Raw genomic sequence first — 23,998 nt, 5'->3', positions numbered from 1 at the left:
TGCTCGGTCCTGTGCCTGAGCACATAGCCTCCAGGGAAGGCTCTTGGGGCAAATGTATCAGATGCCCGGAAAGGCCTCCTGGCTGCAGTCCCAGGGGTCTCTCTGGGTATCAGGTGGAGCAGAGGTGTGGGCAGCTGCCAAAGCAGGCGGAAACGAGTGTTTGTCTGGAAAGTTCTGGATTAGGAACCCCACTGCTTCCTGGCCTTTAGCATCCTAGAGCCCTCATCCTCTCCAAGTGTGGATTCTCTCCACCCGTCTGGTGGGAAAAGGAGGCAGGATATAGTGGGTTTTTGGTTTGGTTTGGGTTTTTTTCTGACCTTCGTGGTGCCCCAGCACCGTGGCAGTCTGCGGTCCTTTCTAGATATTGTGGGTTCAACTTGGGAGGGATCTCGGTGCTGGTCTGCTGTCCCACCCCCACCCCTAGTCCGTGCTCCTCAAGGTCACTGCCAAGGACCTCCATGTATCCTAGGAGGGGCTGTTGTAAAACCAGGGCCTAACCTGAAAAAGGAGAAACTATTTATTTAAGTTGCATTTCTGAGTACTGACCTCGTGCGTGGCTCAAAGCCCTACTGCACAAAGGAGAGGGGTCAGCGCCCAGCCTTCCTCCCCGCTGGCCTCGGGCTGTCTCCCTGAAGGCGAGTCGTTTGTGTCTCTTTCCAGAAACATCGGTGTGAACATGGAATTCCACATTCTGCTCCCTTTTAACCACAGTAGGCCACTGCCAGGTCCTCCATTCTGCACTTGGAGGTTCACGCCAGCTCTGCCCAACAGAAGGAGCCTGCCAACCTCCAATGTCAAGTTTGAAAACAGCCTCACTCATTTAAAGTGCAAAATTCAATGCTTTTTGCCATGTTAAATTATTTTTACTTTGCATGACAATACTCAACTGAGCCATGCCGGTCAGGGCTACATTGTTTTTTTCATTTTGACCAACTAGCCCTGCCTGGTGTGGCTCAGTGGACTGAGCGCCGGCTTGTGGACCGAAACGTTTCTGGTTTGATTCCCAGTCAGGGCATATGTCTGGGTTGTGGGCCAAGTCCCCGGTAAGGGGTGTCTGAAAGGCAACCAATGTTTCTCTCCCTCTCTTCTGCTTCCCTTCCCCTCTCTCTAAAAGAAAGAGAGGGAGAGAGGGAGAGAGTGAGAGAGGAAGAGGAGGGGAAGGGGGAGGAGGAGGAGGAGGAGAAGAAGGAAAAGAGGAGGAGAAAAGGAAAGAAGAAAGAAAGGAAGAAAGAAAGTTTAAAAAAATAAAATTTGTGGTCACATATATATGATTCACAATTTGCCATTTGATCCATTTTTAAGTGGCATCCAGTACACTCACCCTGTTGTGCAACCATCATGGCTACTCCCAAACAGGAGCTCTGCACTCCATGAGCAGTCCCCCCACTCCCCTTTCAACCCCTCCAAGCCCCTGGTAACCACTAATCTACTTTCTAGCTCTATAAATTTACCTATTCTAGATATTTCATAGAATTGGAATCATACATATCTGCCCTCTATGACTGCCTTCTCTCACTGAGTGTAACATCCTCAGGGTTCATCCACGTTGTAGCAGGGGTCAGAATCTCCTCCCTTTGGAAGGCTGAGTAATATTCCATTGTCTGGATGGACTGTATTGTGTTGATCCATCATCTGTCGATGGACCTCTGGGATGTTCGCAACTTTTGGGTGCCATGAATCATGCTGCTGTGAACATGGGTGGTGAACACCTGTTCAAGTCCGCTTTTGGGTCCTTTGGGTGGGTACCTAGGAGTGGGTATGCTGGGCGTCATCAAACTGGTGACCTTTTGGTTCACAGAATGACATTTAACTCACTGACTCACACTAGCCAGGTCTGTAATTTTCTATGTTCTAGCAGCCACATTAAAAATAATATAATAGAGCCCTGGCTGGTGTAGCTCAGTGGATTGAGCACAGCCCTGTGAAGCAAAGAGTCACTGGTTCGATTCCCAGTCAGGGCACATACCTGGGTTGCAGGCCAGTTCCCAGTAGGGGACACACGAGAGGCAACCACACATTGATGTTTCTCTCCTACTCTTTCTCCTTTCCTTCCCGTGCCTCTAAAAATAAATAAATAAACTATTTTAAAAATAATACAATAGAAAGATACTAGTAAAATAATATTAATGATATATTTTACTTTCCTCAGTACATTCAGAGCATTATCTTAGTATGTAATCGATATACAAATTAATGAGCTATTTTACATCCTTTTTTTCATACAAAGCTTTAGCAATCCAGAGTCTATTTTATACTTTAAGTACATTTCTATTCAGGTGCTGAATTTTCAACATTGTAGTAAAATGGGTTCCTACTCAGTGAAGCTGTACTTTAAAAGTTCATGCTGTCCAGCAGAGCCTGAGCCTGCAATGCCGGGCCCCAACGGGGACCGGGGCATGCCGGCCGAGGCGGACGCAGAGGCGAGGATGAGGGCTTCAGGGAAGCAGAATATGCTGCCATCAACTCCATGCTGGACCAGATCAATTCCTGTCTGGACCACCTGGAAGAGAAGAACGACCACCTCCGTGCCTGCCTCCAGGAGCTGCTGGAGTCCAACTGGCAGACGCGCCTAGAGTTCCAGCAGCAGCTGGGGGAGGCCCCCTGGCGATGCCAGCCCTTAGACTCCAGGAGCCCCAAACCAAGCCCCAACCCTGCCCCCCTGGGCTCGGCTCTAGCCTAGGCACTCACCATCTGACTTAGATACCTTCTCAGGGGCTGGCGTACAGGTCCTCTGGTGGCCCTGTCTGCTGAGCCACTCTTCAGGGACTCCCCTTGGCCTGTCGGGGCCGACCCCCAACACCCAGCCGTCCCTCCTGGGCCAGGTGTGGGCCTGCCACCGCCTGCCCAGCTCCTGGGCACTCTCCACTCTGCCTAGGCCTTGAATGTCCATATTAAACTGGCCTCCAACACACACACACACACACACACACACACACACACACACACACACATCTATGCTGTCCAGTTTCAAGTTTGCATTTCAAATTCAACAACATTGACACTTTAGTCCCTCTGTTGTTATTAACCACATGGCAGGTGTCAGCAGCCTCATGCGGCCGGTGGCTCCCATACCGGACCGCGCAGGGTCAGACTGAACTACAGCCGTGCGCCACTTAATGGCGGGGGTACGTTCGGGGAGGGGGGGAGGTGCCTCGTAAATCACTCTTCATCCCACTAGTTTCCCTTTCTTAAAACTTCTAGCCCTGGCTGGTGTGACTCTGTGGATTGAGCATCAGTCTGCAAAATGCAAGGCTGCTGGTTCGATTCCCGTTCAGGACACATGACTGGGTTGCGGGTCAGGTCCCTGGCTGGGGGCGTGTGGGAGGCAACCGATCGATGTCTCTCTCCCTCTCTTTCTCCTTCCCTCCCTCTCTCTAAAAAGCAATAAAATCTTTAAAAAAATTCTAGAGCAACGAACACTGTTCAATAGAGATACAATACAAGGCACACGTATAATTAGTGTTTTTCTAGTAGCCACATTTTCATATGAAGTTTTGGCAATCTAGAGTATATTTTATTAACTTATTTTAATAATATACTTTCTTCAACCCAACAGATCCAAACTAGTATTATTTCAAAATGTGGTCAATATTAAAGTTGAGATATTTTCATTGTCTTTTTCTTCTTAAGCTGTGGAAATCCGGTGTACGGCTTCTGGCAGCGCACCCAACACAGGGACCCCCTTCTTTCTTTAATCCTCAACCCAGGACATTTTCTTATTAGTTAAAAAAATCTCATTTATTTCCAGAGAGAGAGGGAGGGAGGAAGAGAGGGAGAGAAACACCACTGTGTGGCTGCCTCTTGTGCATCCCCAACTGGGGACCCGGCCCACAACCCAGGCATGTGCCCTGGCTGGGAATTGAACCGGCAACCCTTTGATTAGCAGACTGACACTCAATCCACTGAGCTACACAATTTTCTTATTACTTTTAGAGAGAGGAGAAAGGAGAGAGAAAAACATCAGCTGAACCCTCAACTTAGGCTTGTGTCCTAACTGGGAATCAAGCCCACAACCATTCTGTCTATAGGCCAGCACTCTAACCAGCTGAGCCACTGCATGAGCCAGGACCAGAGCCTCACTTTTCATGGTAGATTCTTAATCTGTATTTAGTTTCCATAAAACATAGAGCAGAAGAAACAGATTTGCACATTCAAGATGTTCCAAATGTACTTAAAAGTTTTCCATTCACTAAATTGAGAGCCAGACCTTGTTTTTGGTTTGGGTTTACTTTTTATTTTCAAGTTGTTTTTGATTTACAGAAGAGAGTGTCCATTTTTAACCGTGAACGAGCGGTAACAACTCCCATTCCTCAGACACAACAGCCACATGTGAAGAGCTCAGGAGCCGTGCCAGGCTAGTGGCCAGTGAGCTGGACGGTGCAGGTGTAGAACAGTTCCTGGATCGCAGAAAGTTCTACTGGACCACGCTGGGCTGCAGATTTGGGCTCCGCCTGCAAAATGGGAGAGAACTTTGGGGTTACGTTGAGAAGGGAGAGTTGAGGTTCTGGATCATAATGGCTGTAGCTGTGTGTGTTTAGGCAAGAGACAGGCCTCTCTGGGCCTCAGTTTTCTCATCTGTGAAATGGGCAGCTCTAGGGCTGCACACCCAAGGAGGTAGATTTCTGCTCCAGTGGTTGGAACCCGGGGTCTGGCGGACTTTGTGACCACTGGTGGGGACAGGAAAGACTGGGAATTTTGGGAAATCAGCCAGCACAGACCCAAAGAATCTCTTTTTGAGTACTTATTGAACGTGAAACACCAAGTAAACATGAAATCCAGTTCACACTGGCGTCCCTGGGCACTTTTTTTGCTGTCCCTGCAAACAGGCCAGGCTCCCTTTCACCTCCGGGCTTTTGCACTGGCTGTTTGTTCTGCCAGGAACATTCATCCCTCTGACTCCTACTCGACCTGGTGAGCTCTTACATAACCTTCAAAACCTGATCCTACTGTACCCCTCCCAGACAGAGCCCCAGATTTAAGCCTCAATTCCAAGGCCCTGGAAGACTCTTGTAACTAACTCTGTCTTCTGCCCCAGACTGGGGAAGAGTCTAAGGAAGCTGAGAAAGGGTCAAGTTGGCACCTGGCAGCTGTCAGGACACACCCCGCTTTCCCTGGGGCCCCCTCCCCAGGTGGAGAGGTCATGTTGCCTAGAGCTTAGGAGAAAGCAGCCTTGGGCCACTGTTTTTGTTGGAATTCCAGCTCTGCCATTTCCTCACTCTGAGTCACTTGGCCTCAGTTTTTTCATCTGTAAAATGGGTAACACACCAGTGCCTGTCTCAGGACTCACAGGTATCAACTTTGGTCACCCATATGTGCCCCGTGGGCGTGGGTTATTATTTTTGTTATTAATAATGCTGTCTCCACTTTCCCTCCTCCCAGCTGCTCTGACCCACCGATCCACTTGGCTGGGCAAGACACAATGTCCCTGGTGTCATTATCTCCTTGGGGTGGTGTTGCAGCTGCTTTTGGTCGTGTGCTTCTTCTCCTACCTGCATGTGTCCCACAAGCCCATGTGGTCCCCTAGGTTGACAATGAGCTCCTTCATCACAGCTCCCAAAGGGTGCTCTGGGTCAATGTCCTCTGAAGGGACCCTGCCAGGCCACCTTGGGCCCCCGCCCGCCTGCCCCTGCTACTTCTGCTGTGGACGTGGACACTCAACATCCTGTACCTCCATCCCACTGCCCAGAGCTGTGGCCCAGCCCAGCGGACTGCCAGCTGTGGCCGCCAACCGCTGCATGTACCTTCAGGTGGGTGCAGCCCCCGTGCATCCCTGAGAAGTCAGCTACCAACCACAGCTTCAACCTTCCCCCAGCCGCCCAGCCAGCACTGGGTCTGGTTCAACCTGGACCTGCCCGGCCACGGTCCACCACTGAAGGTCCTTTATGGGCACTTCACTCTCACTGTATTCTATCACACAGACTCGGGCATCACGCGGTAGGGCTGGTTTGAGCCGTGGCCCGGTCAGCTGGCTGGCGCACCGGTCAACCACTCAGCCAAGAGTGAGCTGGTGGCCGGATAGTGTCCAACTGGAGGAAGGATCTGACTAGATGCTTTAGGTTCACCTCAGAGTGGACGTGTACAGGGGTTCCACGAGCCACTGCCCCAGCGGTCATGACCGAGTGGCTGTTCCAGTACAAGTTTTACATGGCTTTTGACAACTTACACCCCAACTGCATCACGGAGAAGCCGTGGAAGAATGAATGCCCTGCAGGCCTGGACCACAACCATGGTGTTGAGCCCCAGCAGGAGCAGCAACAATTCCTGCCCCCAATACCTTCATCCACCTGACGGCTTCCAGAGCCCCAAGGAGCTGGCCAGGTATCTGCTAGTGGTGGGCAAAGACCATACCCACTACCTGAGTTACTTCCGCTGGCAGGAGACACTGCAGCCTCCATCTTTCCACTGGGACCTGATGTTTTGCAAGGCTTGCTAGAGGCCGCACCAGGAGTCCAGCCACACACAGTGACCATCATGACCTCCTGGTTCACACGGGCCAGCCAGCCTGGGGCCTCCTCACCTGCCAGCCACTTCTGCTTTCAGGAACCTCACCTGCCAGGGACCTCACTTGCTGGGGCCAGGGTGCCGGGGGAGGGGGTCTCACCGGCTGGGGATACAGGGTGCTGGGGACCTCACCCACCAAGGCATGTGCTGCCTGGCCTCAGATCCCTCCCACTAGTGACGGCCCTGCTGGATCTGCTTGAGGTTATTACTGCTGCTATAACTGCCTGCGGGGCAGGCAAGAAGGCAATGTTGGCACCGTCTTCCAGATGAAATGCTCCAACGAAAACGGATGTGTCCAACTTTATTCTAGAACAGAGGTTCTCACTCCAGGGCAACTCTGCCCTCCAGGGGACACTCGGCAATGTCCAGACTTAGAGTGGACTGATAGTATCGAGTGGGTAGGGGGTCAGGAATGCCGCTCCAAAGGCTTCATGGCCCCCCAAGCCCAGAATAGTCTGGCCACAAATGTCAAGAGGTAGAAAACCTGTTAAGATCAAGCCCATCAGGCAGGGTGGGGAAAGTAAGTCCCAGAGGGACTGGAAAGTGGGGGCCAGGCTGTCTTGGGGTCAACATGAGGCAAGGCTGGCACAAGGGCTGGGACCACCCCTCGAAGGAAGTCAAGGGGGAGGGAGTGTGACGCTGTGTGTGCTATGATCATGCAGGGCTAGGAGCATGACCATCAGTGAGGGTGTGCGAGGCTGTGTGTGACGGAATTCGCAACCTGTGTCCTTTTTTTATGAATGAGTGGTGACTCTTAGGGTGCCCCTCTGTGAGTGTGCAGTTCCCAATGTGAATAACAACTGAATGTGTAAGCATGTGGGCTGTGGGCCTGGGTGTGATTCTGTTAAGTCCATGTGGGTGGCAGTCTCTGTGCCGTGTGTGTGTGTGTGTGTGTGTGTGTGTGTGAGAGAGAGAGAGAGAGAGACCTGAGCCGAGAACCCCCACCCCAGGGGTCTGTGGGGCGCCCTGTTTACATTTCAATTATTTAGCGGGCTAAGCCAGAGCTCTGTGGTTGGGATGCTGGATCTGGGTGGAAGACAGGGAGGTTAAGGTCCCAGGAGGCCGGGGGCGGGGGGGTACACACACACACACACACACACACACACACACACACACGCAGTAGAAGCCAAGCTTCAGGGAGTACAAATGCAGGCTCCAAGGCCAATTTTTCCACTGTATGTCCCAAGCTCAGCAATGGCCCTCGTTAAGGGTCAGGGCCCTCTAGGATGCGGAAACTGAGGCTCAGCTTCTGCGCTGTCTGGGGACTCCAGCCTCTTTACCACACCGGGATGAGTCAACCCAAACAGTGGAGGAATCCACCGCCCCAAACCTCAGAGACAGAATACTGCGGGGGCAGGCAGGGGCCCCAGCCAGCCTCCATCCTGAAACTGTCTTCCAAGCAGACCACCCACTGGCTGGGGCCTGGCTGCCAAGCCATGCTCTTGGAGTTCCATGTAAGTCCTGCTTGTTAGCTGCCTCGAGTTTCTCTAGCTACAACTTGGGCCCTGGGGAGCAAGGAGCTGGGGAGCATTTCTGCCTGGCTATGTGATCCTCCTTGGGGACAGCTTCGGGACAGCTTCTGATTGGAGCCCTCCTGCTTCTAGACCCGGCTTGGGTCTGGAAAGGATGTGGTGGTTAGAAGGTGGTCTTGAACTCAGATGTGTGGGAAAGAGGGAATGGGGCCAGTCTAGGGAAAGAGTAAAGAAGGGGGTGTTCCTTTGGGAGCCCCCAGTCTGAGGGGCTGGAGAGAAAGGGTCCAAGCCCTCTAGTCTTTTAGATGACCGCTGTGAGCTCAGCTCGAAGCGCCCACCCCCTCACCCGCCCCTTTTCAGGCCCGGAGAATCCCTGATCCCTCCCTGTGCTCTGGGAACTCAACACGCTGCGCCCTTCGTGGGCCTGTCAAGCATCAAGGTGACACCGCGGGCAAATATAAGCCCCTCCCAGCGCTTTTTCCGTCCTCTGCAGGGGCTGGCCATAAATCCCCCCTCCAGCTTCGGGCAGGGTTTTTATGGGCCAGGACCTAGATCCCTTGGGGCCGGCTCTGCCCCAGCAGGCGCCGGTTTGGGGCTGGACGGGGCTGGCGTCCTCCCCAGACGTATCCCCACAGGGAGATGGACAACGCACAAATATTTTTAGCTAGTAAGGGAAATTAGCGTCTTCGAGGTCGCTGTCGTGGGGACTGACCCGGCATGAGGATTCTCGTCAGGTGAGGGACGCTCGGGTCCACCCCGACCTCCGTCTCTTCTGCAGAGCGCCTCCGCCTCCTTACCAGCCTCCATTCTCCCCCTTCCCTCCCCGGAAGCGCAGACTGTGTGGGAGTGTTGGGGGGACACCCTGGGGAGGCTGGGCCCGGCTGGACCCGTCTCATCGACACAGTGATTCCCCCAGAAACACATCTTGCTGCGATGGGACACGCTGGGGAGGAACAGAGACCTGCAGGGAGGTGCGAGGGACGATCCCGGACGACAGGGCCCCGATTCACCCTATTTCCCTGCTTCTACCTTGAGAACCTGCTTTGAATATTTCCTTTCCCCACCAAGCAAAGGGGATCTCCCCGCCACCCTGCCGGTGATACCCGCCCCCGCCCCCTTCCTCCCAGTGGCGATGGCGCTGCTCTCCCACGCGCCCTCCCCCTCCGAGGGGCGGACGCCCTGGCGCGCACAATCAAGACCCGGCTCCGTTTTCCACACTTTATCTCTGTACAGGTATCGCGAGAGTCCCGAGGCCTCGACGGCATCTTCAGCGCCTGGGCCGTCTGTCGCGGGGTTTGCCGGGCGCGGCCGTGGGTGCCGTCCGGCCGGGACCGGTGAGGTAGGGTCACACGCAGGCGCACTCGCGCGCCGACAGCTCGTGCACCGTGTGATAGCGGCTGTGCGCGTCCAGGAAGGACACTTCGTCCTCGTAGGCCGTCGGGCGGCAGCAGGGCTGCGCGCGAACCCTCTCCCGCCGCACGCGCCGCCGCTGGCGGAGGCGCCGCAGGCCCAGGTCGTAGACGCGCGCGGCCGCTTCGCACGCGCCTGCGCAGTAGCGGAAGAGCACCGTCTCGTCCGACGCGTAGCCCAGGCCCAACTCGCTCACGCGCACCTCGAGCTCGCGCAGCCCACACGGCCGCGTCCCCGACCGCGCACGCGCGCGCCGCCGCCGGGGTCCCGCTCGGCGATGGGGACTCGGGGGCCGCCCTGCCCACGGCGTCAGCTTGCGCAGGTCCACCGCATCCGGGGCTCCCTGCAACAGTGCACGGTCTGCGAGGGGAGGGAGAGAAGGTGTTGGGGGTCAGCGGGTGGCGGGAGGGAGCCTCCTCCCCTCGATGTTCTGCAAAAAATGACCCTTGAGGGGATGCTGGGGCGCCAGCGCATCTCCCTGGGCAGTGTTGGAGGGATGCATATCCAGACCCCCACGCTTGGTTCCCCAAGGCTACCAACACCTTTCTGGACGTTGCTCCTATGCTGAGCTGCTCAGAGCCTGGCTAATCCTTCTTGGGTGCCCTGGACCATTTTCCAGCCTGCCCCACCTGAGCTGCGCTGATCTGGGTGTCTCAACTACTCTAGGCACCCCACCCTCAAAACTGTCTGTGGATCCCATCCTTATGCTGGGCTGCACCCTGTCTGACCAGTGCTGCAGTGCTGCTTCCCCCATCCCAACCCCTCACCCTTTAGTTGAACTGTATGGGTCTCTGCTTCACTCTCTGGGGTCCCCCACCCAAAGTCCCCACCTCTTTTCTGAGCCCCTGGGCTGCTCACAACCCATCCTGTCCCTACTGCTCCACTGTGCAGTGGGACTCAGTTCCCCCATCCGGAAACCCAAATTGAGGTGTTTGGGCTTCTCAGAACACAGAGGAGCAGCAGGCACTGAGGCCTGTGTGTGGACCCCAGGACATGGAGTGGCAGCAGCTGTTGTCAGGGCTACTCTCGTGTCAGATAAGAAAACTGGGCACCCAAAAGAGCACACATACCCAAGGCTCTACTACCAGCAGGTGGCAGGGAGAGACACAAACTCAGATAGCATTCTTCCTGCCTCTATCAAGTTGCCCAAGTTTGGCCCAAGTTCAGCCCTCTTCTCCCATGGCTGCCAGGAGGTGCCCAGGCTCACAGAATCTCAGGGTCCTGTAGCCTAAATTTATTTCCCAAGAGACTGGCCCTGCCCCAGTACAGTAAGTCCTTACTGTACATCATCGGTAGGTTATTGGAGCTGCGGCGAAACAAAGAATGAAACCAGTTTTACCAAAGGCTAATTGACATAAAGAAGAGTTAAGTTCCTAAGGCATCTCATTGTTATAACAGAACTATGTTTGAGGAAATAACTTTATTCGAGAAACTGTTAGATTCCACAGCCCCAGGAGAGAAGCGCAGGCGTTGGAATGGCTGTTGGGAGGCTCCCAGCCCCTGACAGGTTGCAGTCCCGCTTCTGGTTGGGAGAAGAAATCCTGAGGGCTGAAGCCCCCACCTGCCCTCAAGGCTAGCACACCTGGTTGTCAAAACAAGTAAAAGGGGAGCCTGAGGGGGAGGGACTGTCGCTCTGGGGGTGTCTGTTTCCACAGGGGATCTCAAAAAACAGACAAGCCCCCGTTCTGAGCCTAGCTCTGCCACTGTCCTTGTGTAGCTTCAGGTATGTGACAGCCCGGCTGTGCCTGTCTCCCTCTGCTCAGTCTGCTTGCAGAGCTTGCCGAGTCCCTGCCGTGTTTGTGGCTGGGAGGGTGGAAAGTGGGGGGCGACGGAACAGCCTTTTCTGAGTTTTTGCAGCCCAGAAGGAGGACCGGGATGACCAGCACTGTCTGCTCTGGATTTAGGTTTGAGCCTGGCTCACTTCTGGTGCCTACAGTTGCCCATTCAGTGTGCACAACCCAAGGTGTGCATCTGGAGGACTATTTGGGAGGTTGCCAGATGAAATACAGATGCCCAGTTAAATTTGAATTTCAGATAAACAGTGAATAATCTTTTAGTATATCTGTCCCTGCATCCCTCCAGCAGGCCTGGCCATGTGCACAGGGTCTGGAACACAAAGAGATGAGATCTGCTCCCTCCCCCACCCCATCCCCACCCCAAGCCTGAAATTCCACCATCAGCGAATTAGTCCCAGGGACTAGAACATTAGGCCTTGGGGGAATCAGCAGCCACTCCCTCCCCACAGCAGAGCTGGGCACAGGGATAGGACACAGGGCTGGCAGCCACCACCCATGGGCTGAGACACTTCCCAGTAGATTCCATCATTGGTGCTTTGCCCCCAGAACCTGGAGCGCTAGCTTTGGGGGCCCTCATCCGGGTCTCTGGGACCCAGTGTCCTGGAAAGGACTATGTGGTCTACAAGGGCAAGGGGTAGAGGTGGCAGCGAAGTCCATGCTGAAGGCCACCCCCGTGCATTGTGAAGACAAGAAAGAAGGTTTGTGTGGTCTGGCGGGGTGGGTGTGTGTGCGGTTGCCACCCGCAGGCGCCTTGTATGCGCCAGGCCTGCACCTACATCCCAGCCGCCCACGTGGGCACACCGTGCGGACATGTGCGTGCACACACAAGGTCGGGGCCCACGCAGAACTTTTACAGGACAGGTGCCAGAGGCACGTGGGGAGTTGGATCAAGTGGCCACATTCCCCAGGTGGGTGTTTCACTTGTCTACCTCCCTGCCCTTTCCACATCGGTCTCTCCCACCCGCGTCTGTCTGTCTCTGTGCTTCTCTGTCTGTTTCTAGGTCTCTCTCTGTCTTCCCCCTTCAACACATGCAGGTCACTGGAGCCTCCAGTCCAGTTCCCCCTCCCCACACTGTGCTGTGGGGGGCCACCCGGCTGAGTTCCTAGGTCTAATCTCCATCTGGCCCCCAACCCCCGAGGGACAGAGCCTAATTCCTTGTGACAGTTGAGCCAAGAGACCCCAGTTTCCAGGAGCCATCCCCCCTTCCAGGCCTTTGGGGGATTTGCACCCTCCCTCCACCCCATCTTTAAAAAGCCTCTGTGGCTGGTTCCACTGCCTGAAATTCCACCAGTATGGCCGTTCCTGTGTTGGGGGTATCTGACCCAAGACCAGGAGAGGGGCTTACACTGGGCCAGGCGGGCGATCCGGGCATCCAGGGTGCGAGGTGGCCGGCGCAGCGGGGCTAATGCGGGTCCAAGGCGTTGGTTGAGGAGCAGGCCATCCCGACACATCCAGATGGAGAGCACAGAGCTGCAGAGCACCGAGGCCAAGGCCGCTGCCTTCCAGCGCTGCATCCTTGGCCTGTGGGCACGGGATGGTCAGCCCAACAGCCTCAGTCCGCCAAGCAACAAACAGGCACAGGGTACTGGGTGAGGCACTGGGAACACAGTGGGGCCTCTGATTTGGAACCACTGCTGCTTAACGATCAATAATAACAGACATGATTTAGCAAGGAACCACCGAACATGGTTATGAATAGCACTGCTAAGGAGGGGGCAGGCGCTGTGCCAGAGGAATCAGGGGAACTGCCCCACCTGGGGGCCCCAGAGTGCTTTCCTGAGAGCTGAGGAAAGTTGAGACTTAAACAAAGGTAGCAACTGGCCAGGTAGAAGAGAGTGGTATCTCAGGCAGGGGAAACAGCCAGTGCAAAGGCACTGAGGCTGAATCAAGCTTGGCCAATCCAGCCAGGAGCCCAGTGCATTTAGGGAAAGAGTGAAAAGTGAAGGCATTCCCAGTAGGGGGCACTGTGGGGTAAGGGTGGCCAGGAGGCCCGGTGCTTTGAATAGTCTGGGAGGCAGAAACCTTGGGATTGAGTCTTCGTTCCTTAACTAAAATGTCCTTGGAAGTGACTTCTTGCCCCTTTCAGAGCCCGGGTTTACTCTCTAGACAGGTAAACTGATTCCCAGGAATGGGCTGCAATGAACCACAGCTGCTCTGGACCCACTTCCAAGCTATTGCACAAGCTGGTCCTTCCACTCAGAACACTATTCTCCCCCTCCCCTCTTCTATTCCCCTTTGGGTTCCTCTTGGACCAGCGCCTCCCCCAGGAAGCCTTCCCTGACTGCCTCCCACCCCAGGCCCTGAGCATCCCCTTCTAGAGCACCCATTACTGGGTGCTGTGACTGCCTGGGAACGTCATGCTTAGTGCACACAGTGTTTAATAGCCCTCGTGCACCCCCACAACCGTGTCAGAGCAGCTCCCTGCTGCCTGGCGGCCCCTGGCCCTCGTTTACATTCCCCCACCCAGCTGCCTGGTGCCGGCCTGCGCAGGGCCTGGCGACAAGCCCGGTGTAAACATTTACACAGAGAGCTGAAAGCCGGGCTGGACTCGGGTCAGCAACTGGGCTCGGCCGTGGGGTGCCGGGCGCCCCCATGGGCGCACCTCTGCTTGCCCGGGTGCAGGGCAGATATTTGCATTTCATTTGTGTGTGATTCGCATAGGCCCAGTGGTGCGTGGTTTTGCAGCGCTGGCTCTCATCCCACGGATGCACTTGCACAGGACCTACACCCAGCAGACAGTACCAGTGGGTTTTCATGAAGTGCCTGCTCTGTGCAAGACCCGTGCTCAGCCCAGGAGAGACGCACTATTACCTCCATTTTACAGCTGAGGAAACTGAGGCACAAAACGAACAGGAAGGGGCTTGTTCAAGGGCATTTGGCTAGAAAAGGACCTGAGATTCCAACACGGGCTCTTTAACACCAGGCACATCACATGGGCTGGACTGGGCTGGGCTGTGCTTTGAAGCAGAGGCTATGGAGTCACTCCAAGGACTTGCCACTATGTGGTAGCACAATTCTCATTGCTGTTGGTGGCGGTTGTAGAGAGTGAGCTCCCAGACATGGGGGCATGTAAACAAACCCTGGCCAGACTGGATATCTGAGGGCACAGCACTTGCAAAGGCCTGGGGGCAGGACCAGGCCCAGCTTATTGAAGGAACAGGGAGGCGGCCCCTGTGACTGGAGCTGAGTGAGGGAGGGGAGGTGACAGGGCAGGCTGTGTGGGGCCCCGTGGGCTGTTGGGAGAATATTTCATTCTCAAGGTTGTGCAGCAAGCAGAGGTCAGCCATTTGTCAGGTGCCCAAAGCCACCCCTCCTTTTTAAAATTTTTTTATTTATTGATTTGAGAGAGAGCAACATTGATTTGTTGTTCCACTTCTTTATGCATTCATTGGTCAATTTTTGTATGTGCCCTGACCAAGGATGGAACCCGCAACCGTGGTGTATTGGGACAACACTAACCAAGTGACCTGCCCAGCCAGGGCACCCCCTTTATTTATTTATTTGGGAATCAAAGTAGTGACCTTTTGCTTTGAGGAAAGATGCCCAACCAACTGAGTCACACCAGTCAGGGAAATCCCCTTTATTCTTAATGAGCACCTACTATATGACAGATCTTGTTCTATAAACAGTGCATATTAAGTCATTTCAACCACACAAAAATCTTCATCCCATTTCACGGATGGGGAAACTGAGGCCTAGAATAGTAACATGACTTACCCAAGGTCACAGAGCTGAGATTGGAACTCTGGTGGCTGCAATCCCTAGTAGGGGGAGATGGCAGGGAAACCCACCCAGGCTCAAGACCGTGGGTGAATCTGGCTTTCTCTTGGTCCCAACACCCCGCTCGTTCTCACACCCAAACCTTGGAGCCGCGTGCTTCAGCTTCCCTGCTGGAGCCAGGCCCCTGCACGGCACCAGGCTGTGGTCCTGACTCTCCTAAGGCCTTAAGAGGGGACTGAGAGAGGGGGTGAGACAAGAGCCAAGAGATGGCCTGGCCAGAGGACTTCCTCCCGGCCCCTCCCCCAGTGGCCTTGAAGCAGTAGACCCCACCAGAGCTCTGATGGGGCACAGGAAGGCAGGGGGGCTGACCGTGGAGGGGGCCCAGCATGCCGGCTGATAAGCATCTATTAACAATGGGCCTTTCTGTAAGGGGGTCACCCAACTGGTTTGTCTCTGGCACAGGCCTGACCCTGAGAGGGCGCCGTGGGTGTGGCGGAGGGCACGGCGAGGGCCCAGGTGTGCCTGTGCAATGGAGGCCTCCAGACTCGGGGAGGTGCATTGGGGCTCACACTTATTCACACCCAGCATTGTCATTCTTGCACACACTGTGTCCCACTCACACATGGGTGTTGGGTGTTTTTACACTGTCAAACAATATCCCATTCACACACTCATGTTTTCATACAATCATGCACTTGGACATTTTTACATACATTGAAGCCCTCACATTCACACACCTCAGCACTATCACATACATATTTGGGAGTTCTCACACACACAAACACAATCATACACACTAGGGTGTTTTCACACTCCTACTCAAACATTATCACATACTTGGATATTTTCAGCATTAATCATCTAACATCACGCACACGTGCGCACAATCACACACATGTTTTCACACTCACATACTCAAACATGATCAGAAACACATGGGAGCATTACCATACAAACTCTTTCACACTCACACACTCGGGTATTTTTAGACTCATGCATTACAGCACTCGCACACCACCATGTGCACAAGCTACTGTGTTTCACACTCATGCACTTCCACACTTGGGCACTTTACATTATACTCAAACATGATCACACTTAAACAGTACCATGCTCACACAGTAGTGTGAGTCTGCATTCTGGCTACGTGCTCATGCATGCGGGGGCACATGTACGTGCACACCCTCACGGTGGGCTGAGGGTGAGGCCTGTGGGAGTGGAGGAGGCAGAATGACCCAGGAGAGAATTGCCCTGCCCCAGCCCCTGGAACCCAGCCAGGTTTCACACCTGCTGGCATCTCAGGTGCCACCCACACTGCCCTGATGGGGACCGGCCAGTTCCCTTCCAAGCCCTAAGGCAACGTCCAGACCCTGGAGAGTCCTCACTGTAGGGGGATGGGAGCAACCTTCCTACTTAGGGAGCAGGCCAATCTGAATTGCAAGAGGGGTTGAGGCTAGACCTCCATCTCTAGCCGAAGGCCACAGTACCCCCAGGGCTGGGGTGGGGTGGGAGGGGAATCTGAGACTCAGAGAGGAGCAGTGGTAAGTAGCCCAAAGTCAGTCAACCAGGTAGGTCCTTCCAATCATCCAAGGAGCAGGCATTCAGGGTGAAGGTGTGTGGGTGTTTCTGGCAGCTTCCTTGGTGGTGCCAGGAAATGATGCTCATTATCCTGGTGTCCAGGCAACACCCTGGGGCTCCACCTGTCCACAAAGCTTCCCAGGGACATCCACCAGGCATACTTGTTCCCAGGGTGAAGAGCCTCTGTACTGCAGAGCTCCTGGCCTCAGGGAGGTACCAGCTTCATGCTTGTTTCCAGGGACAGGAAGGATGAGAGGTGACCTCTGCCTCAATCTACTTACCCCTTCAGTCTGGGGAGGCCTGGAATTGGGGCTTGTCGTCACTGGGCAAACTCCTACGCATCCTTCAAAGCCCTACGTCCTAAAGCCCCTTCTCCAGGAAGACTTCCCTGCTCCCCATCTTGGCACCCTTGCCACAGGTCCCTCCCTCTTGCCCGGCCCTGCAGCATAGTGTCTACGTCCATGCCTGTCTTTTCTGGGGTAGGAGTTTCTGGAGGGGCAGCCTGGGCTGGGCTATTGCAATAATTCTGTTCACAGAGGCATGAGTTGGCTGCAGCTCCCCAGTCTCCACGCTTTTGGTACCTCCCTCCACGAGCTCTCCTCTCCTTCCTTTCCCCCTCACTCCTGGACAATCCCTGGTCCTCCCATAACTCAATTTCCCCATCTTCAAAAAGTGTCCCAGGGGGGCCACCCAGCACTCTGGGAATGCCCGAAGGACCTGGGAAGGCTCAGTGGGGTGGCTAATAGGGCTGCCATCACAGCCTGCAGCAGAGCGAGCCGGGCTGTGGAGCCACACGGGCAGACGTGGGGGTGGCCTGCACACCCAAGGAAGGTGTGTGTCTGTGAGCACTGACTGCGGCACATGGGCTCCTGACAGCTGAGTCTGGGTCCCTGCCCTGCCCCTTCCTGGCTGGGTAACATGCTCCTCTTCCTCTCGGAGTCTCAGTTTTCCCATCTGTACAACAGACTGCCCAGTAGCCCTCCCTCATTTGGAGGCCCATTTAATTCAGTGAAGTTCTGCAGACCAGGCCGATGGCGATGGCTGGGCCCAGCCCTCGGACACACGTGCTTGTAGGCCTGTACCTCTGTTTCCCCCGTCAGCACTGACAACTCCATGGCTGGTAGCTGGGTCTGCTCTCCCCGAGATGGCCCCTGGGGGTCCACTGATGGGGAAACTGAGGTCCCATGACGGGTGGGACTTGGGCCTCTCTCAAGGCAAGACTCAATGGTTCTGCAAAACAAGAAACAAACTCTGCAGCCCACAAAAATGTGTCCCCTCCCTTGGAGAGCCCCAGGGCCCAGCCCCACCCATGGTGGGGACGGGGAGGCCAGGGCAGTCTTGAGCTGGCAACACACATCTGGGGGTAAACCAGGAACATCTGGCTAGCACAGCTGGTTCTGATGCTGTGTGTGCAGGGGCTGGGGCCAGCTGTGGGACGGCCTCATAGGGGGCACAGTCACAGACACCCCTGGCAGACCAGACCCTTCCAGGCCTGGCCAGAGGTGGCAGCATAGCCTCTCTTCTTCCCCCGGTGTCTGCTGCTCAACTGCTAGCACCATCGCTGGCCCCTGCTTCTCAGGATCGAATGTCAGCCCGAGCTCCTGTTAAGGGGCCCTGGGTTTGTCATGGCCAAAGTGCAGCTGAGGGGTGGACAGACAGAGAGAGAGTGGCTTCTGGGGGACTGTACTGGTTGCTTTTTGATAATAGTAGTAAATTAATCACAGCTAACAGTAACCCTAGCAAACAAGACTACTGGTATAAGCAATTTACATGTACTGACTCACAGCAAGGTATGGACTATTTTATTCCCGTTTTGTAGATGGAAAAACTGAGGCCCAAAGAAGTGAAGTGACTTCCTCACGTCAGAGTATAAGTGACCAGCCTGGGATTTGAATTCAAATCGTTGGGCAAACTCCTACTCATCCCTTAAAACCCCGGCCCCAATTCCCATTCCTCCACATTCTTAACCATGGCCTCTCTAACAACGATAACATGAACACCTGGCAGTGTTGGCTATTCCATTTATTTAGTGCCAAGCACTGTGCTAAGGGCTTTCTGTGTTTAATTCTCCCCACCATCCCTGGAAAATGTTATTATTACTAGCCCCATTTTCCACAAAGAGTAACTGAGGCTTGGCGAGGTAGAGTGACTTGTTCAAATAAGTGGTTGAGCTGAGGTTGAACCTGGGTCTGACACCAGACTTGTTCTGTCAATGGCTCCGCACCCTCTGGGCTCTGGATAACAGGGCAGTGAGGACGGGAGAGGAGACGCGGTGAGGGTATGATAGGCTCTGCTGTTTGGGGGAAAAATGGACTGAGCTTCAGGGAAGTGTTTCCTCAAAGACACACAGCAGAGCAGAACCAGCAAGTGAATAAAGGGCCAGAGATGGCAGAAAGCCCAGTCTGCCAGGCTGGGCTCTGCCCCTAACACATTAACTCAGCAAACACTGACTGCGCCCCTACTGTGTGCTGGGCCAGGCAGGGAACTCCGGATGGGCAAGGCCGACCTGGACCCACCCTTGCCAACTCACTGTCCAATCAGGGCAATGGATTATAAATAATAAATAAATATGGTAATTTAGATGTTGACAGGGAAACAAAAATAAAAAAATAAAACAAGGTAAAGCAGTAGTGACTAGGAAGGAACAGCTTTGAGGCTGAGTGGGTCAAGGAGTACTTCTCAGAGGAGGCGGCATTTGCGTGAAGTGAAGATCTGAGGAGAGCATTCTGGGCAGGGAGGACTACTGTGAGGCAGGACTGTGACTGTTCAAGGTGACCAGGGTGACTGGAGCAAGAGAGGCAGGGAAGTGCAGGGAGATGCGGTGGGAGAGGGCACGGGGCCTGTGACCTGCCTGCAGGGCCGGTCCTCCGCTCTGCCCCAGGGCCTGGAGCCCTCTTCCTGCACCTGCTGCATGTTCTCAGGGAGGCTGGGCTGCGTGTGCGTGTGCGTGTGTGCGTGCATGCGTGTGTGGCTCGGGGCCAGAGTTTTTCAGACCCGAGGACCCACCATTTCTAACCCAGCCTTCTGAACTGGCCCATAAAATTCTCACCTTGACCACACCAGGCTGGTCTGGGGCTGGCCCCACAGGCATATGGAACAGGCAGGAGGGCGCTGCCTGGGGAAGGATAACAGGATCAGCCTAATGAGGCCTGGCACGGCGCACAGCTGAGCAGCTGCTGTGGGGCCCGGCAGGTGGCACGAGGGTTGTGGGCCCTCTGAGAGTGGCCAAGACATCACACAAAGCTGGTCAATGGACGGGAAGGGAAACTGAGGCACAGGCCCCAGGCTCAGCTCAAACCCTAACACTAGTTTCCTGGGAACCAGGGGACCTGAGTCACTTCTTCCATCTCCCCAAGTTCAAATGTTGCCTCGGGTCCCCACACACTGAGCTGTTTAGGCACAAATGGTGTCCTCTCTCTGGGCCTTGCTTTCCCCACCTGAGAAGTGAGATCTACCTGCTGCCAGCAGGGGCCACCTACTAATTTCTTCCTACCCTGGGCCCCTCTACCCCCACTTGGGAGACCAGGAGAGATGCATCTGCAGAGGAATCACAACCCCTCAGCAAAGATGGCTGGGCCCACTGACACCACACGCATAAAGACCTAGTCCTCTCTCCCCCATGTTTCCAGCCCCAATCCCCAGTAGTGTGCCCCAGCCCCTCTGCCAACCTTTCAGAAAATTCTGTCCTTCCCATACTCACCCAGGCACCCTGGATTCACCGCAGCCAACCAGTCTGTTCTTTCCTGCTTCTAGATCTCTGCCTGTGCCACCTGGAATGCGCTTTGTTTCCCACTTAGAAAACTCTTACTGCCCTGGCCCGGTGGCTCAGTTGGTTGGAGCGTTGTCCTGTACACCCAAAGGTTGCGGGTTCAATTCCTTGTTAGGGCACACACTTAGGTTGCAGGTTGAATCCCCGGTTGGGGTGTTTGTGGAAAGCAACTGATCATGTTTCTCTCTCACGTTGATGTTTCTCTCTCTCTCTCTTTCTCTCCTTCCCTCCCTCCCTTCCTCTCTCTCTAAAATCAATACACATATCCTCTGGTGAGGTTAAAAAAAAAAACTCCTACTCATCCTTCACAGCCCCAGCTCCAAAGCTCCTCCTCCAGGAAGTCTTCCCGGACCACTCTACCCTAAGATAGAGCCTTTGTTCCCCACTCTGGGCTCCACCCTTGGTCTAAGTCTGTTGCCCTTGAAGGACAAGGCTCAGGAGCCCTGACACCAGAGTCAGCCATACCACTGCTGTCCAACAAACATCGTTGAAACAATCTCTTGATTGTGTCTTTGTGTCTGGCTACAAACTGTTTGGTTCCTTCTCCTACCATAGACTCTTTATATCCTCTGCTCCCTCCCTGAAAACCGAGGCCTGAAACTTGAGGGACAAGCGCTGATAGTGGAATTCCAGACACTGCACACCCAGCTGCAGAGGGGGGATGTTTGGTTTTCTTCCCTGCACCCTCCGGAACCAGCTCCTCGCAGCTTGCTGTGGGTAGGCTGGTAGGCCCAGGAGTGGCTTCAAAATCCCGACCCTCAGAGTCCTGGGATGAAGGGAGGTGGGAGGGGTGTCCAAAGGGCCCCAAGGCAAGGGGCTGAGGGTGGGGAGAATCTGGCAAAGCCAAGAGTCTTCCCTCCACTGACATCCGCCTAGACGAGTCACGCCCCATTGGGGCTTCCTCAGCCTGGGGCACTTGAAGGCAGACAAAGAGTGTCAGGGAATGGAGAGGATGTCGGGCAGGGAGAAGGCAGGGCAGGCAGACAGGCGGGAGTGAGGAAAATCGGGGTCCAGCCCCCTGTGCCCCTTTCCAGGCCCCTGGCCCCGCTCCCTGGATCCGGGTTGGTGGCCCAGCCTTGCAGGTAACCACAGGCCCGCTAAGCAGGGCCAACGCCACCACAATACATGCTGGTACTTCCTGGGGAGGGAACAGGGATGACAGCAACCCCCGGAAGGGGCCATTTTCCCTCCATTCCCACACTAAATCTGCGCACCGTCTGCAGCCCCCTAGGTTTGATAATAAATCCTAACCCCACACCACTCCTTCTGGGAGAATTTTGAGACTCTCCTGAGCAAGACAATGCCTCTTTTAAAAAGCAAGAAAGAGGGGCACAGACACTTCTCCTTCAAGTCCAGCTTTTGCCCTTAAGGATACCCCCCCCCCCAAAAAAAATGTGTTCGCGCCCTCTTGTGGCTGAACAAGTGGCTCCAGGAGCCAAGAGAGCCGGGCCCTTACCGGAGGACACCGTGTCCCCGGCGGCGGCGGCGGCGCGCAGGGAACGCCGCTGGAACGCGCCACTGACAGATGTTTACTTCTGCGCGCAGCTGGGCCGCGACGGCAGCCCCCTACCCAGGGTATGCAGGATCTGGATGCTCCCCACGGCCCCTCATAGACCAAACGGCACGAGGGCTCGCCCTCTTAGAGGCTGGGGAGGGGATTCCGGCTGCCCCCCGCTCCCACTCCTCCTCAGATGCACACATGGGGGCCAGGGAAGGCAGACGTGCGCTCGCCCCGTCCGACAGGGACTCCCTCCCCGCCAGATCCTGACTCCGCCGAGAGGCGTTAAAGGTCGCCCTCCCCACCCCGCCCCTCCGCCGAGCGCCGACCTGTTGCCCCTTGACCCCACCCTCATACACATGCGGGTTCTGGGCTCCCGCAGGGAAGGTACTGGTCTACTACGAGTCTCTAAGAGCCCCCCATACTGCCATACATGGGGTCGGACCTCCCCTCACCTCGGTCCCTTGTGGGCCCCTCGCTTGCCCCTGCTTACCTGCTGGGGTGCCGGACTACCCGTCAGTGGTGGCCGCGCCTGCCACCCGCGCCGGCCCCAGCCCCTGCCCCTGCCGCCGCGATCGCCATTCGGGCCGCCTGGGCCCGTGGCGCCTGGGGGGGCCCGGGCCTGAGGGGGCGGCCGCGGAGGGGGCGCGGCGCGGGCCGGCCCATGGGGCACCCCCGGGCTAGCTCAGCCGCGGGCTGCGGCCATCCCGGTCCCGCTGGGGCTGGGGCTGGAGGATGCCCTGGACGGTCTGCGGCTTGAAGGGCGCGGGAGGCGCACGGACGGCACGGGAGACCTCGGGGCGCAGCGCGGGGCTCCGAGGCTCCGAGGCGGCAGAGCAAGGGGCCCGGGCACTCTGAGCCGCTCCAAGGCGCGCTCTCCTGCCGCCTCCGCCGCGGACCGCTCGGCCGGCGCGGGGGCCGGAGGCGGGGCCGGGGGCGGGGCCAAGGGCGGTGGCTCGGGTTTCCCGGGACAAGAGCAGCTTTCGCCCCGCCCCCATCGGATGGGGCCGGAGGAGCGCAGGTGGCAGGGGTCTGGGGCCACAGCGCCACCCTAGACGGCGATCTATCCGGGCCCTGGAGAGCTCTGCAGCACTCCTGTTGGAAAGCGGATCCCAAGGCACCTTCTCCCCAAGAGCCCCTCCTGGGATAAGAGCCACTGTGCCCCGACGCCAATGCCCGTGGCTCTCAGTTTTCCCTCCCCCCAACTATACGAGGATCTGGCCTTACAGTCAGGCTCCCGGGTCCTTCCTGGTCCCCTTTCGGAAAGCAAGGCTCTAAGAAGTACCCTCACCAAGGAAGCCTCTGAAGGGAATCCTCTGATCAGCGCACCCTTCAATTAGCTGTTTCCCATTCCCCACGCTAGTGACCCGACGGTGCATCTTCAGTAAATCCCGGGCTCCAAGACGCCCCCTCCCCAGATCCCTCTCTGGATAATTAAGAGTCACAGTATTCCTCCCACCCCAGTAAGGATTGTATGGTCCCCTAGTCCCGCTCCAGGTCGTCTTTCCAGAAAACGACAAGCCCCTCCTGAAAAAAGCCATTCCAGAGAACTAAGATCCAGTGTTTTTTCCCTAAGACGGTGATACCCTAAGACTGGCTACTGCTGTCCACGGAGCCCTCATCAAGTGGAGGTTCCTTCCAGTCTTGCCCCAGAGCCCTGCGGGGGATCTCTTTCCCACGCATGGCTCCCGACGGCGCTCTTCTGGGCACCAAGATCCAGCGCTGCTCCCCAACAACCAATGAGCCCAAACCCACTGGGTCCCCTCCCCGACGGCTTTGCGTTCCCAAAGCGCCCCCTGGCGGCCTCAGAGGACTAGAGGGAGGGGATGGAGGGGCAGGGTGGGCGGGGCTGGCACCACGTTGGCTCCGCCCCACCCCGGCCTAGTTCTGGAGAAACACCTCCCTGCAGCCCCGCCCTCTGGCTCCCGCACTCAAGCTCCTCCCTGCACCGTCTAGGCCGGTGCCAGTGTTCTTGGGGCCTGGTGCCCAGATTTCTCACTCCCGCTGTCTGATTTCTTGGGGTCTTCTCACTCTGGCCCAGGCCACCAGCATTCCTCTAATTCCAGCATCTTGCGGTTAAGAACATTAGGCTCTCGTAAGACCCCACTCCCCACCTGCAACATACATACACCCATCAGGCCCATACAACTTGCATGTACACAGTGATGGAGGCCACTCAGGGACCCGCACCCTGCTGTACACAAGCTCCTGAGAATTTGAGCCGATTGGGTGTGCGCACACCATGTGCGCACC

At 55.9% G+C, this 23,998-nt stretch overlaps 1 protein-coding gene and 2 pseudogenes across 3 annotated transcripts; 2 read left to right on the top strand and 1 right to left on the bottom strand.

Annotated features, from left to right (window-relative positions):
* The first annotated feature begins 2,369 nt into the window (after positions 1-2,369).
* On the top strand, positions 2,370-2,720 carry LOC119063706 (bublin coiled-coil protein-like; annotated as a pseudogene).
* Positions 2,721-3,029: 309 nt separating this feature from the next.
* On the top strand, positions 3,030-9,311 carry LOC128626353 (3-galactosyl-N-acetylglucosaminide 4-alpha-L-fucosyltransferase FUT3-like; annotated as a pseudogene).
* NRTN (neurturin) lies at positions 9,178-22,663 on the bottom strand. 3 transcript variants are annotated; one of them, XM_037165310.2, is made up of 5 exons: positions 22,239-22,663; positions 19,528-19,593; positions 17,561-17,708; positions 12,526-12,701; positions 9,178-9,743 (listed from the first exon to the last, which is right to left on the bottom strand). In XM_037165310.2, exons 4-5 carry the CDS (start codon positions 12,692-12,694, stop codon positions 9,319-9,321), a joined length of 594 nt encoding a protein of 197 aa, XP_037021205.1. In that variant the 5' UTR covers positions 12,695-12,701; positions 17,561-17,708; positions 19,528-19,593; positions 22,239-22,663; the 3' UTR covers positions 9,178-9,318. The 3 variants fall into 3 exon arrangements, with proteins under 3 accessions (XP_037021205.1, XP_037021206.1, XP_037021203.1); XM_037165311.2 differs by lacking the exon at positions 19,528-19,593; XM_037165308.2 differs by lacking the exons at positions 17,561-17,708; positions 19,528-19,593.
* Positions 22,664-23,998: the final 1,335 nt, after the last annotated feature.

Source organism: Artibeus jamaicensis, unplaced genomic scaffold (assembly GCF_021234435.1).
Source record: "Artibeus jamaicensis isolate MK-2021 breed Jamaican fruit bat unplaced genomic scaffold, CSHL_Jam_final scaffold_537, whole genome shotgun sequence".
Taxonomy (NCBI): Eukaryota; Metazoa; Chordata; class Mammalia; order Chiroptera; family Phyllostomidae; genus Artibeus; species Artibeus jamaicensis.
The sequence above is the reverse complement of the archived record's forward strand: the minus strand, read 5'-3'. Positions and strand labels throughout refer to the sequence as shown.

Bases quoted from the DNA above. Each gene is read 5' to 3' on its own strand.
- NRTN (XM_037165310.2), bottom strand. From the start codon at position 12,694: ATGCAGCGCTGGAAGGCAGCGGCCTTGGCCTCGGTGCTCTGCAGCTCT. The intron at 9,744-12,525 runs GTAAGCCCCTCT...CTCCCCTCGCAG, and splicing joins GATCGCCCGCCTGGCCCAGT to ACCGTGCACTGTTGCAGGGA.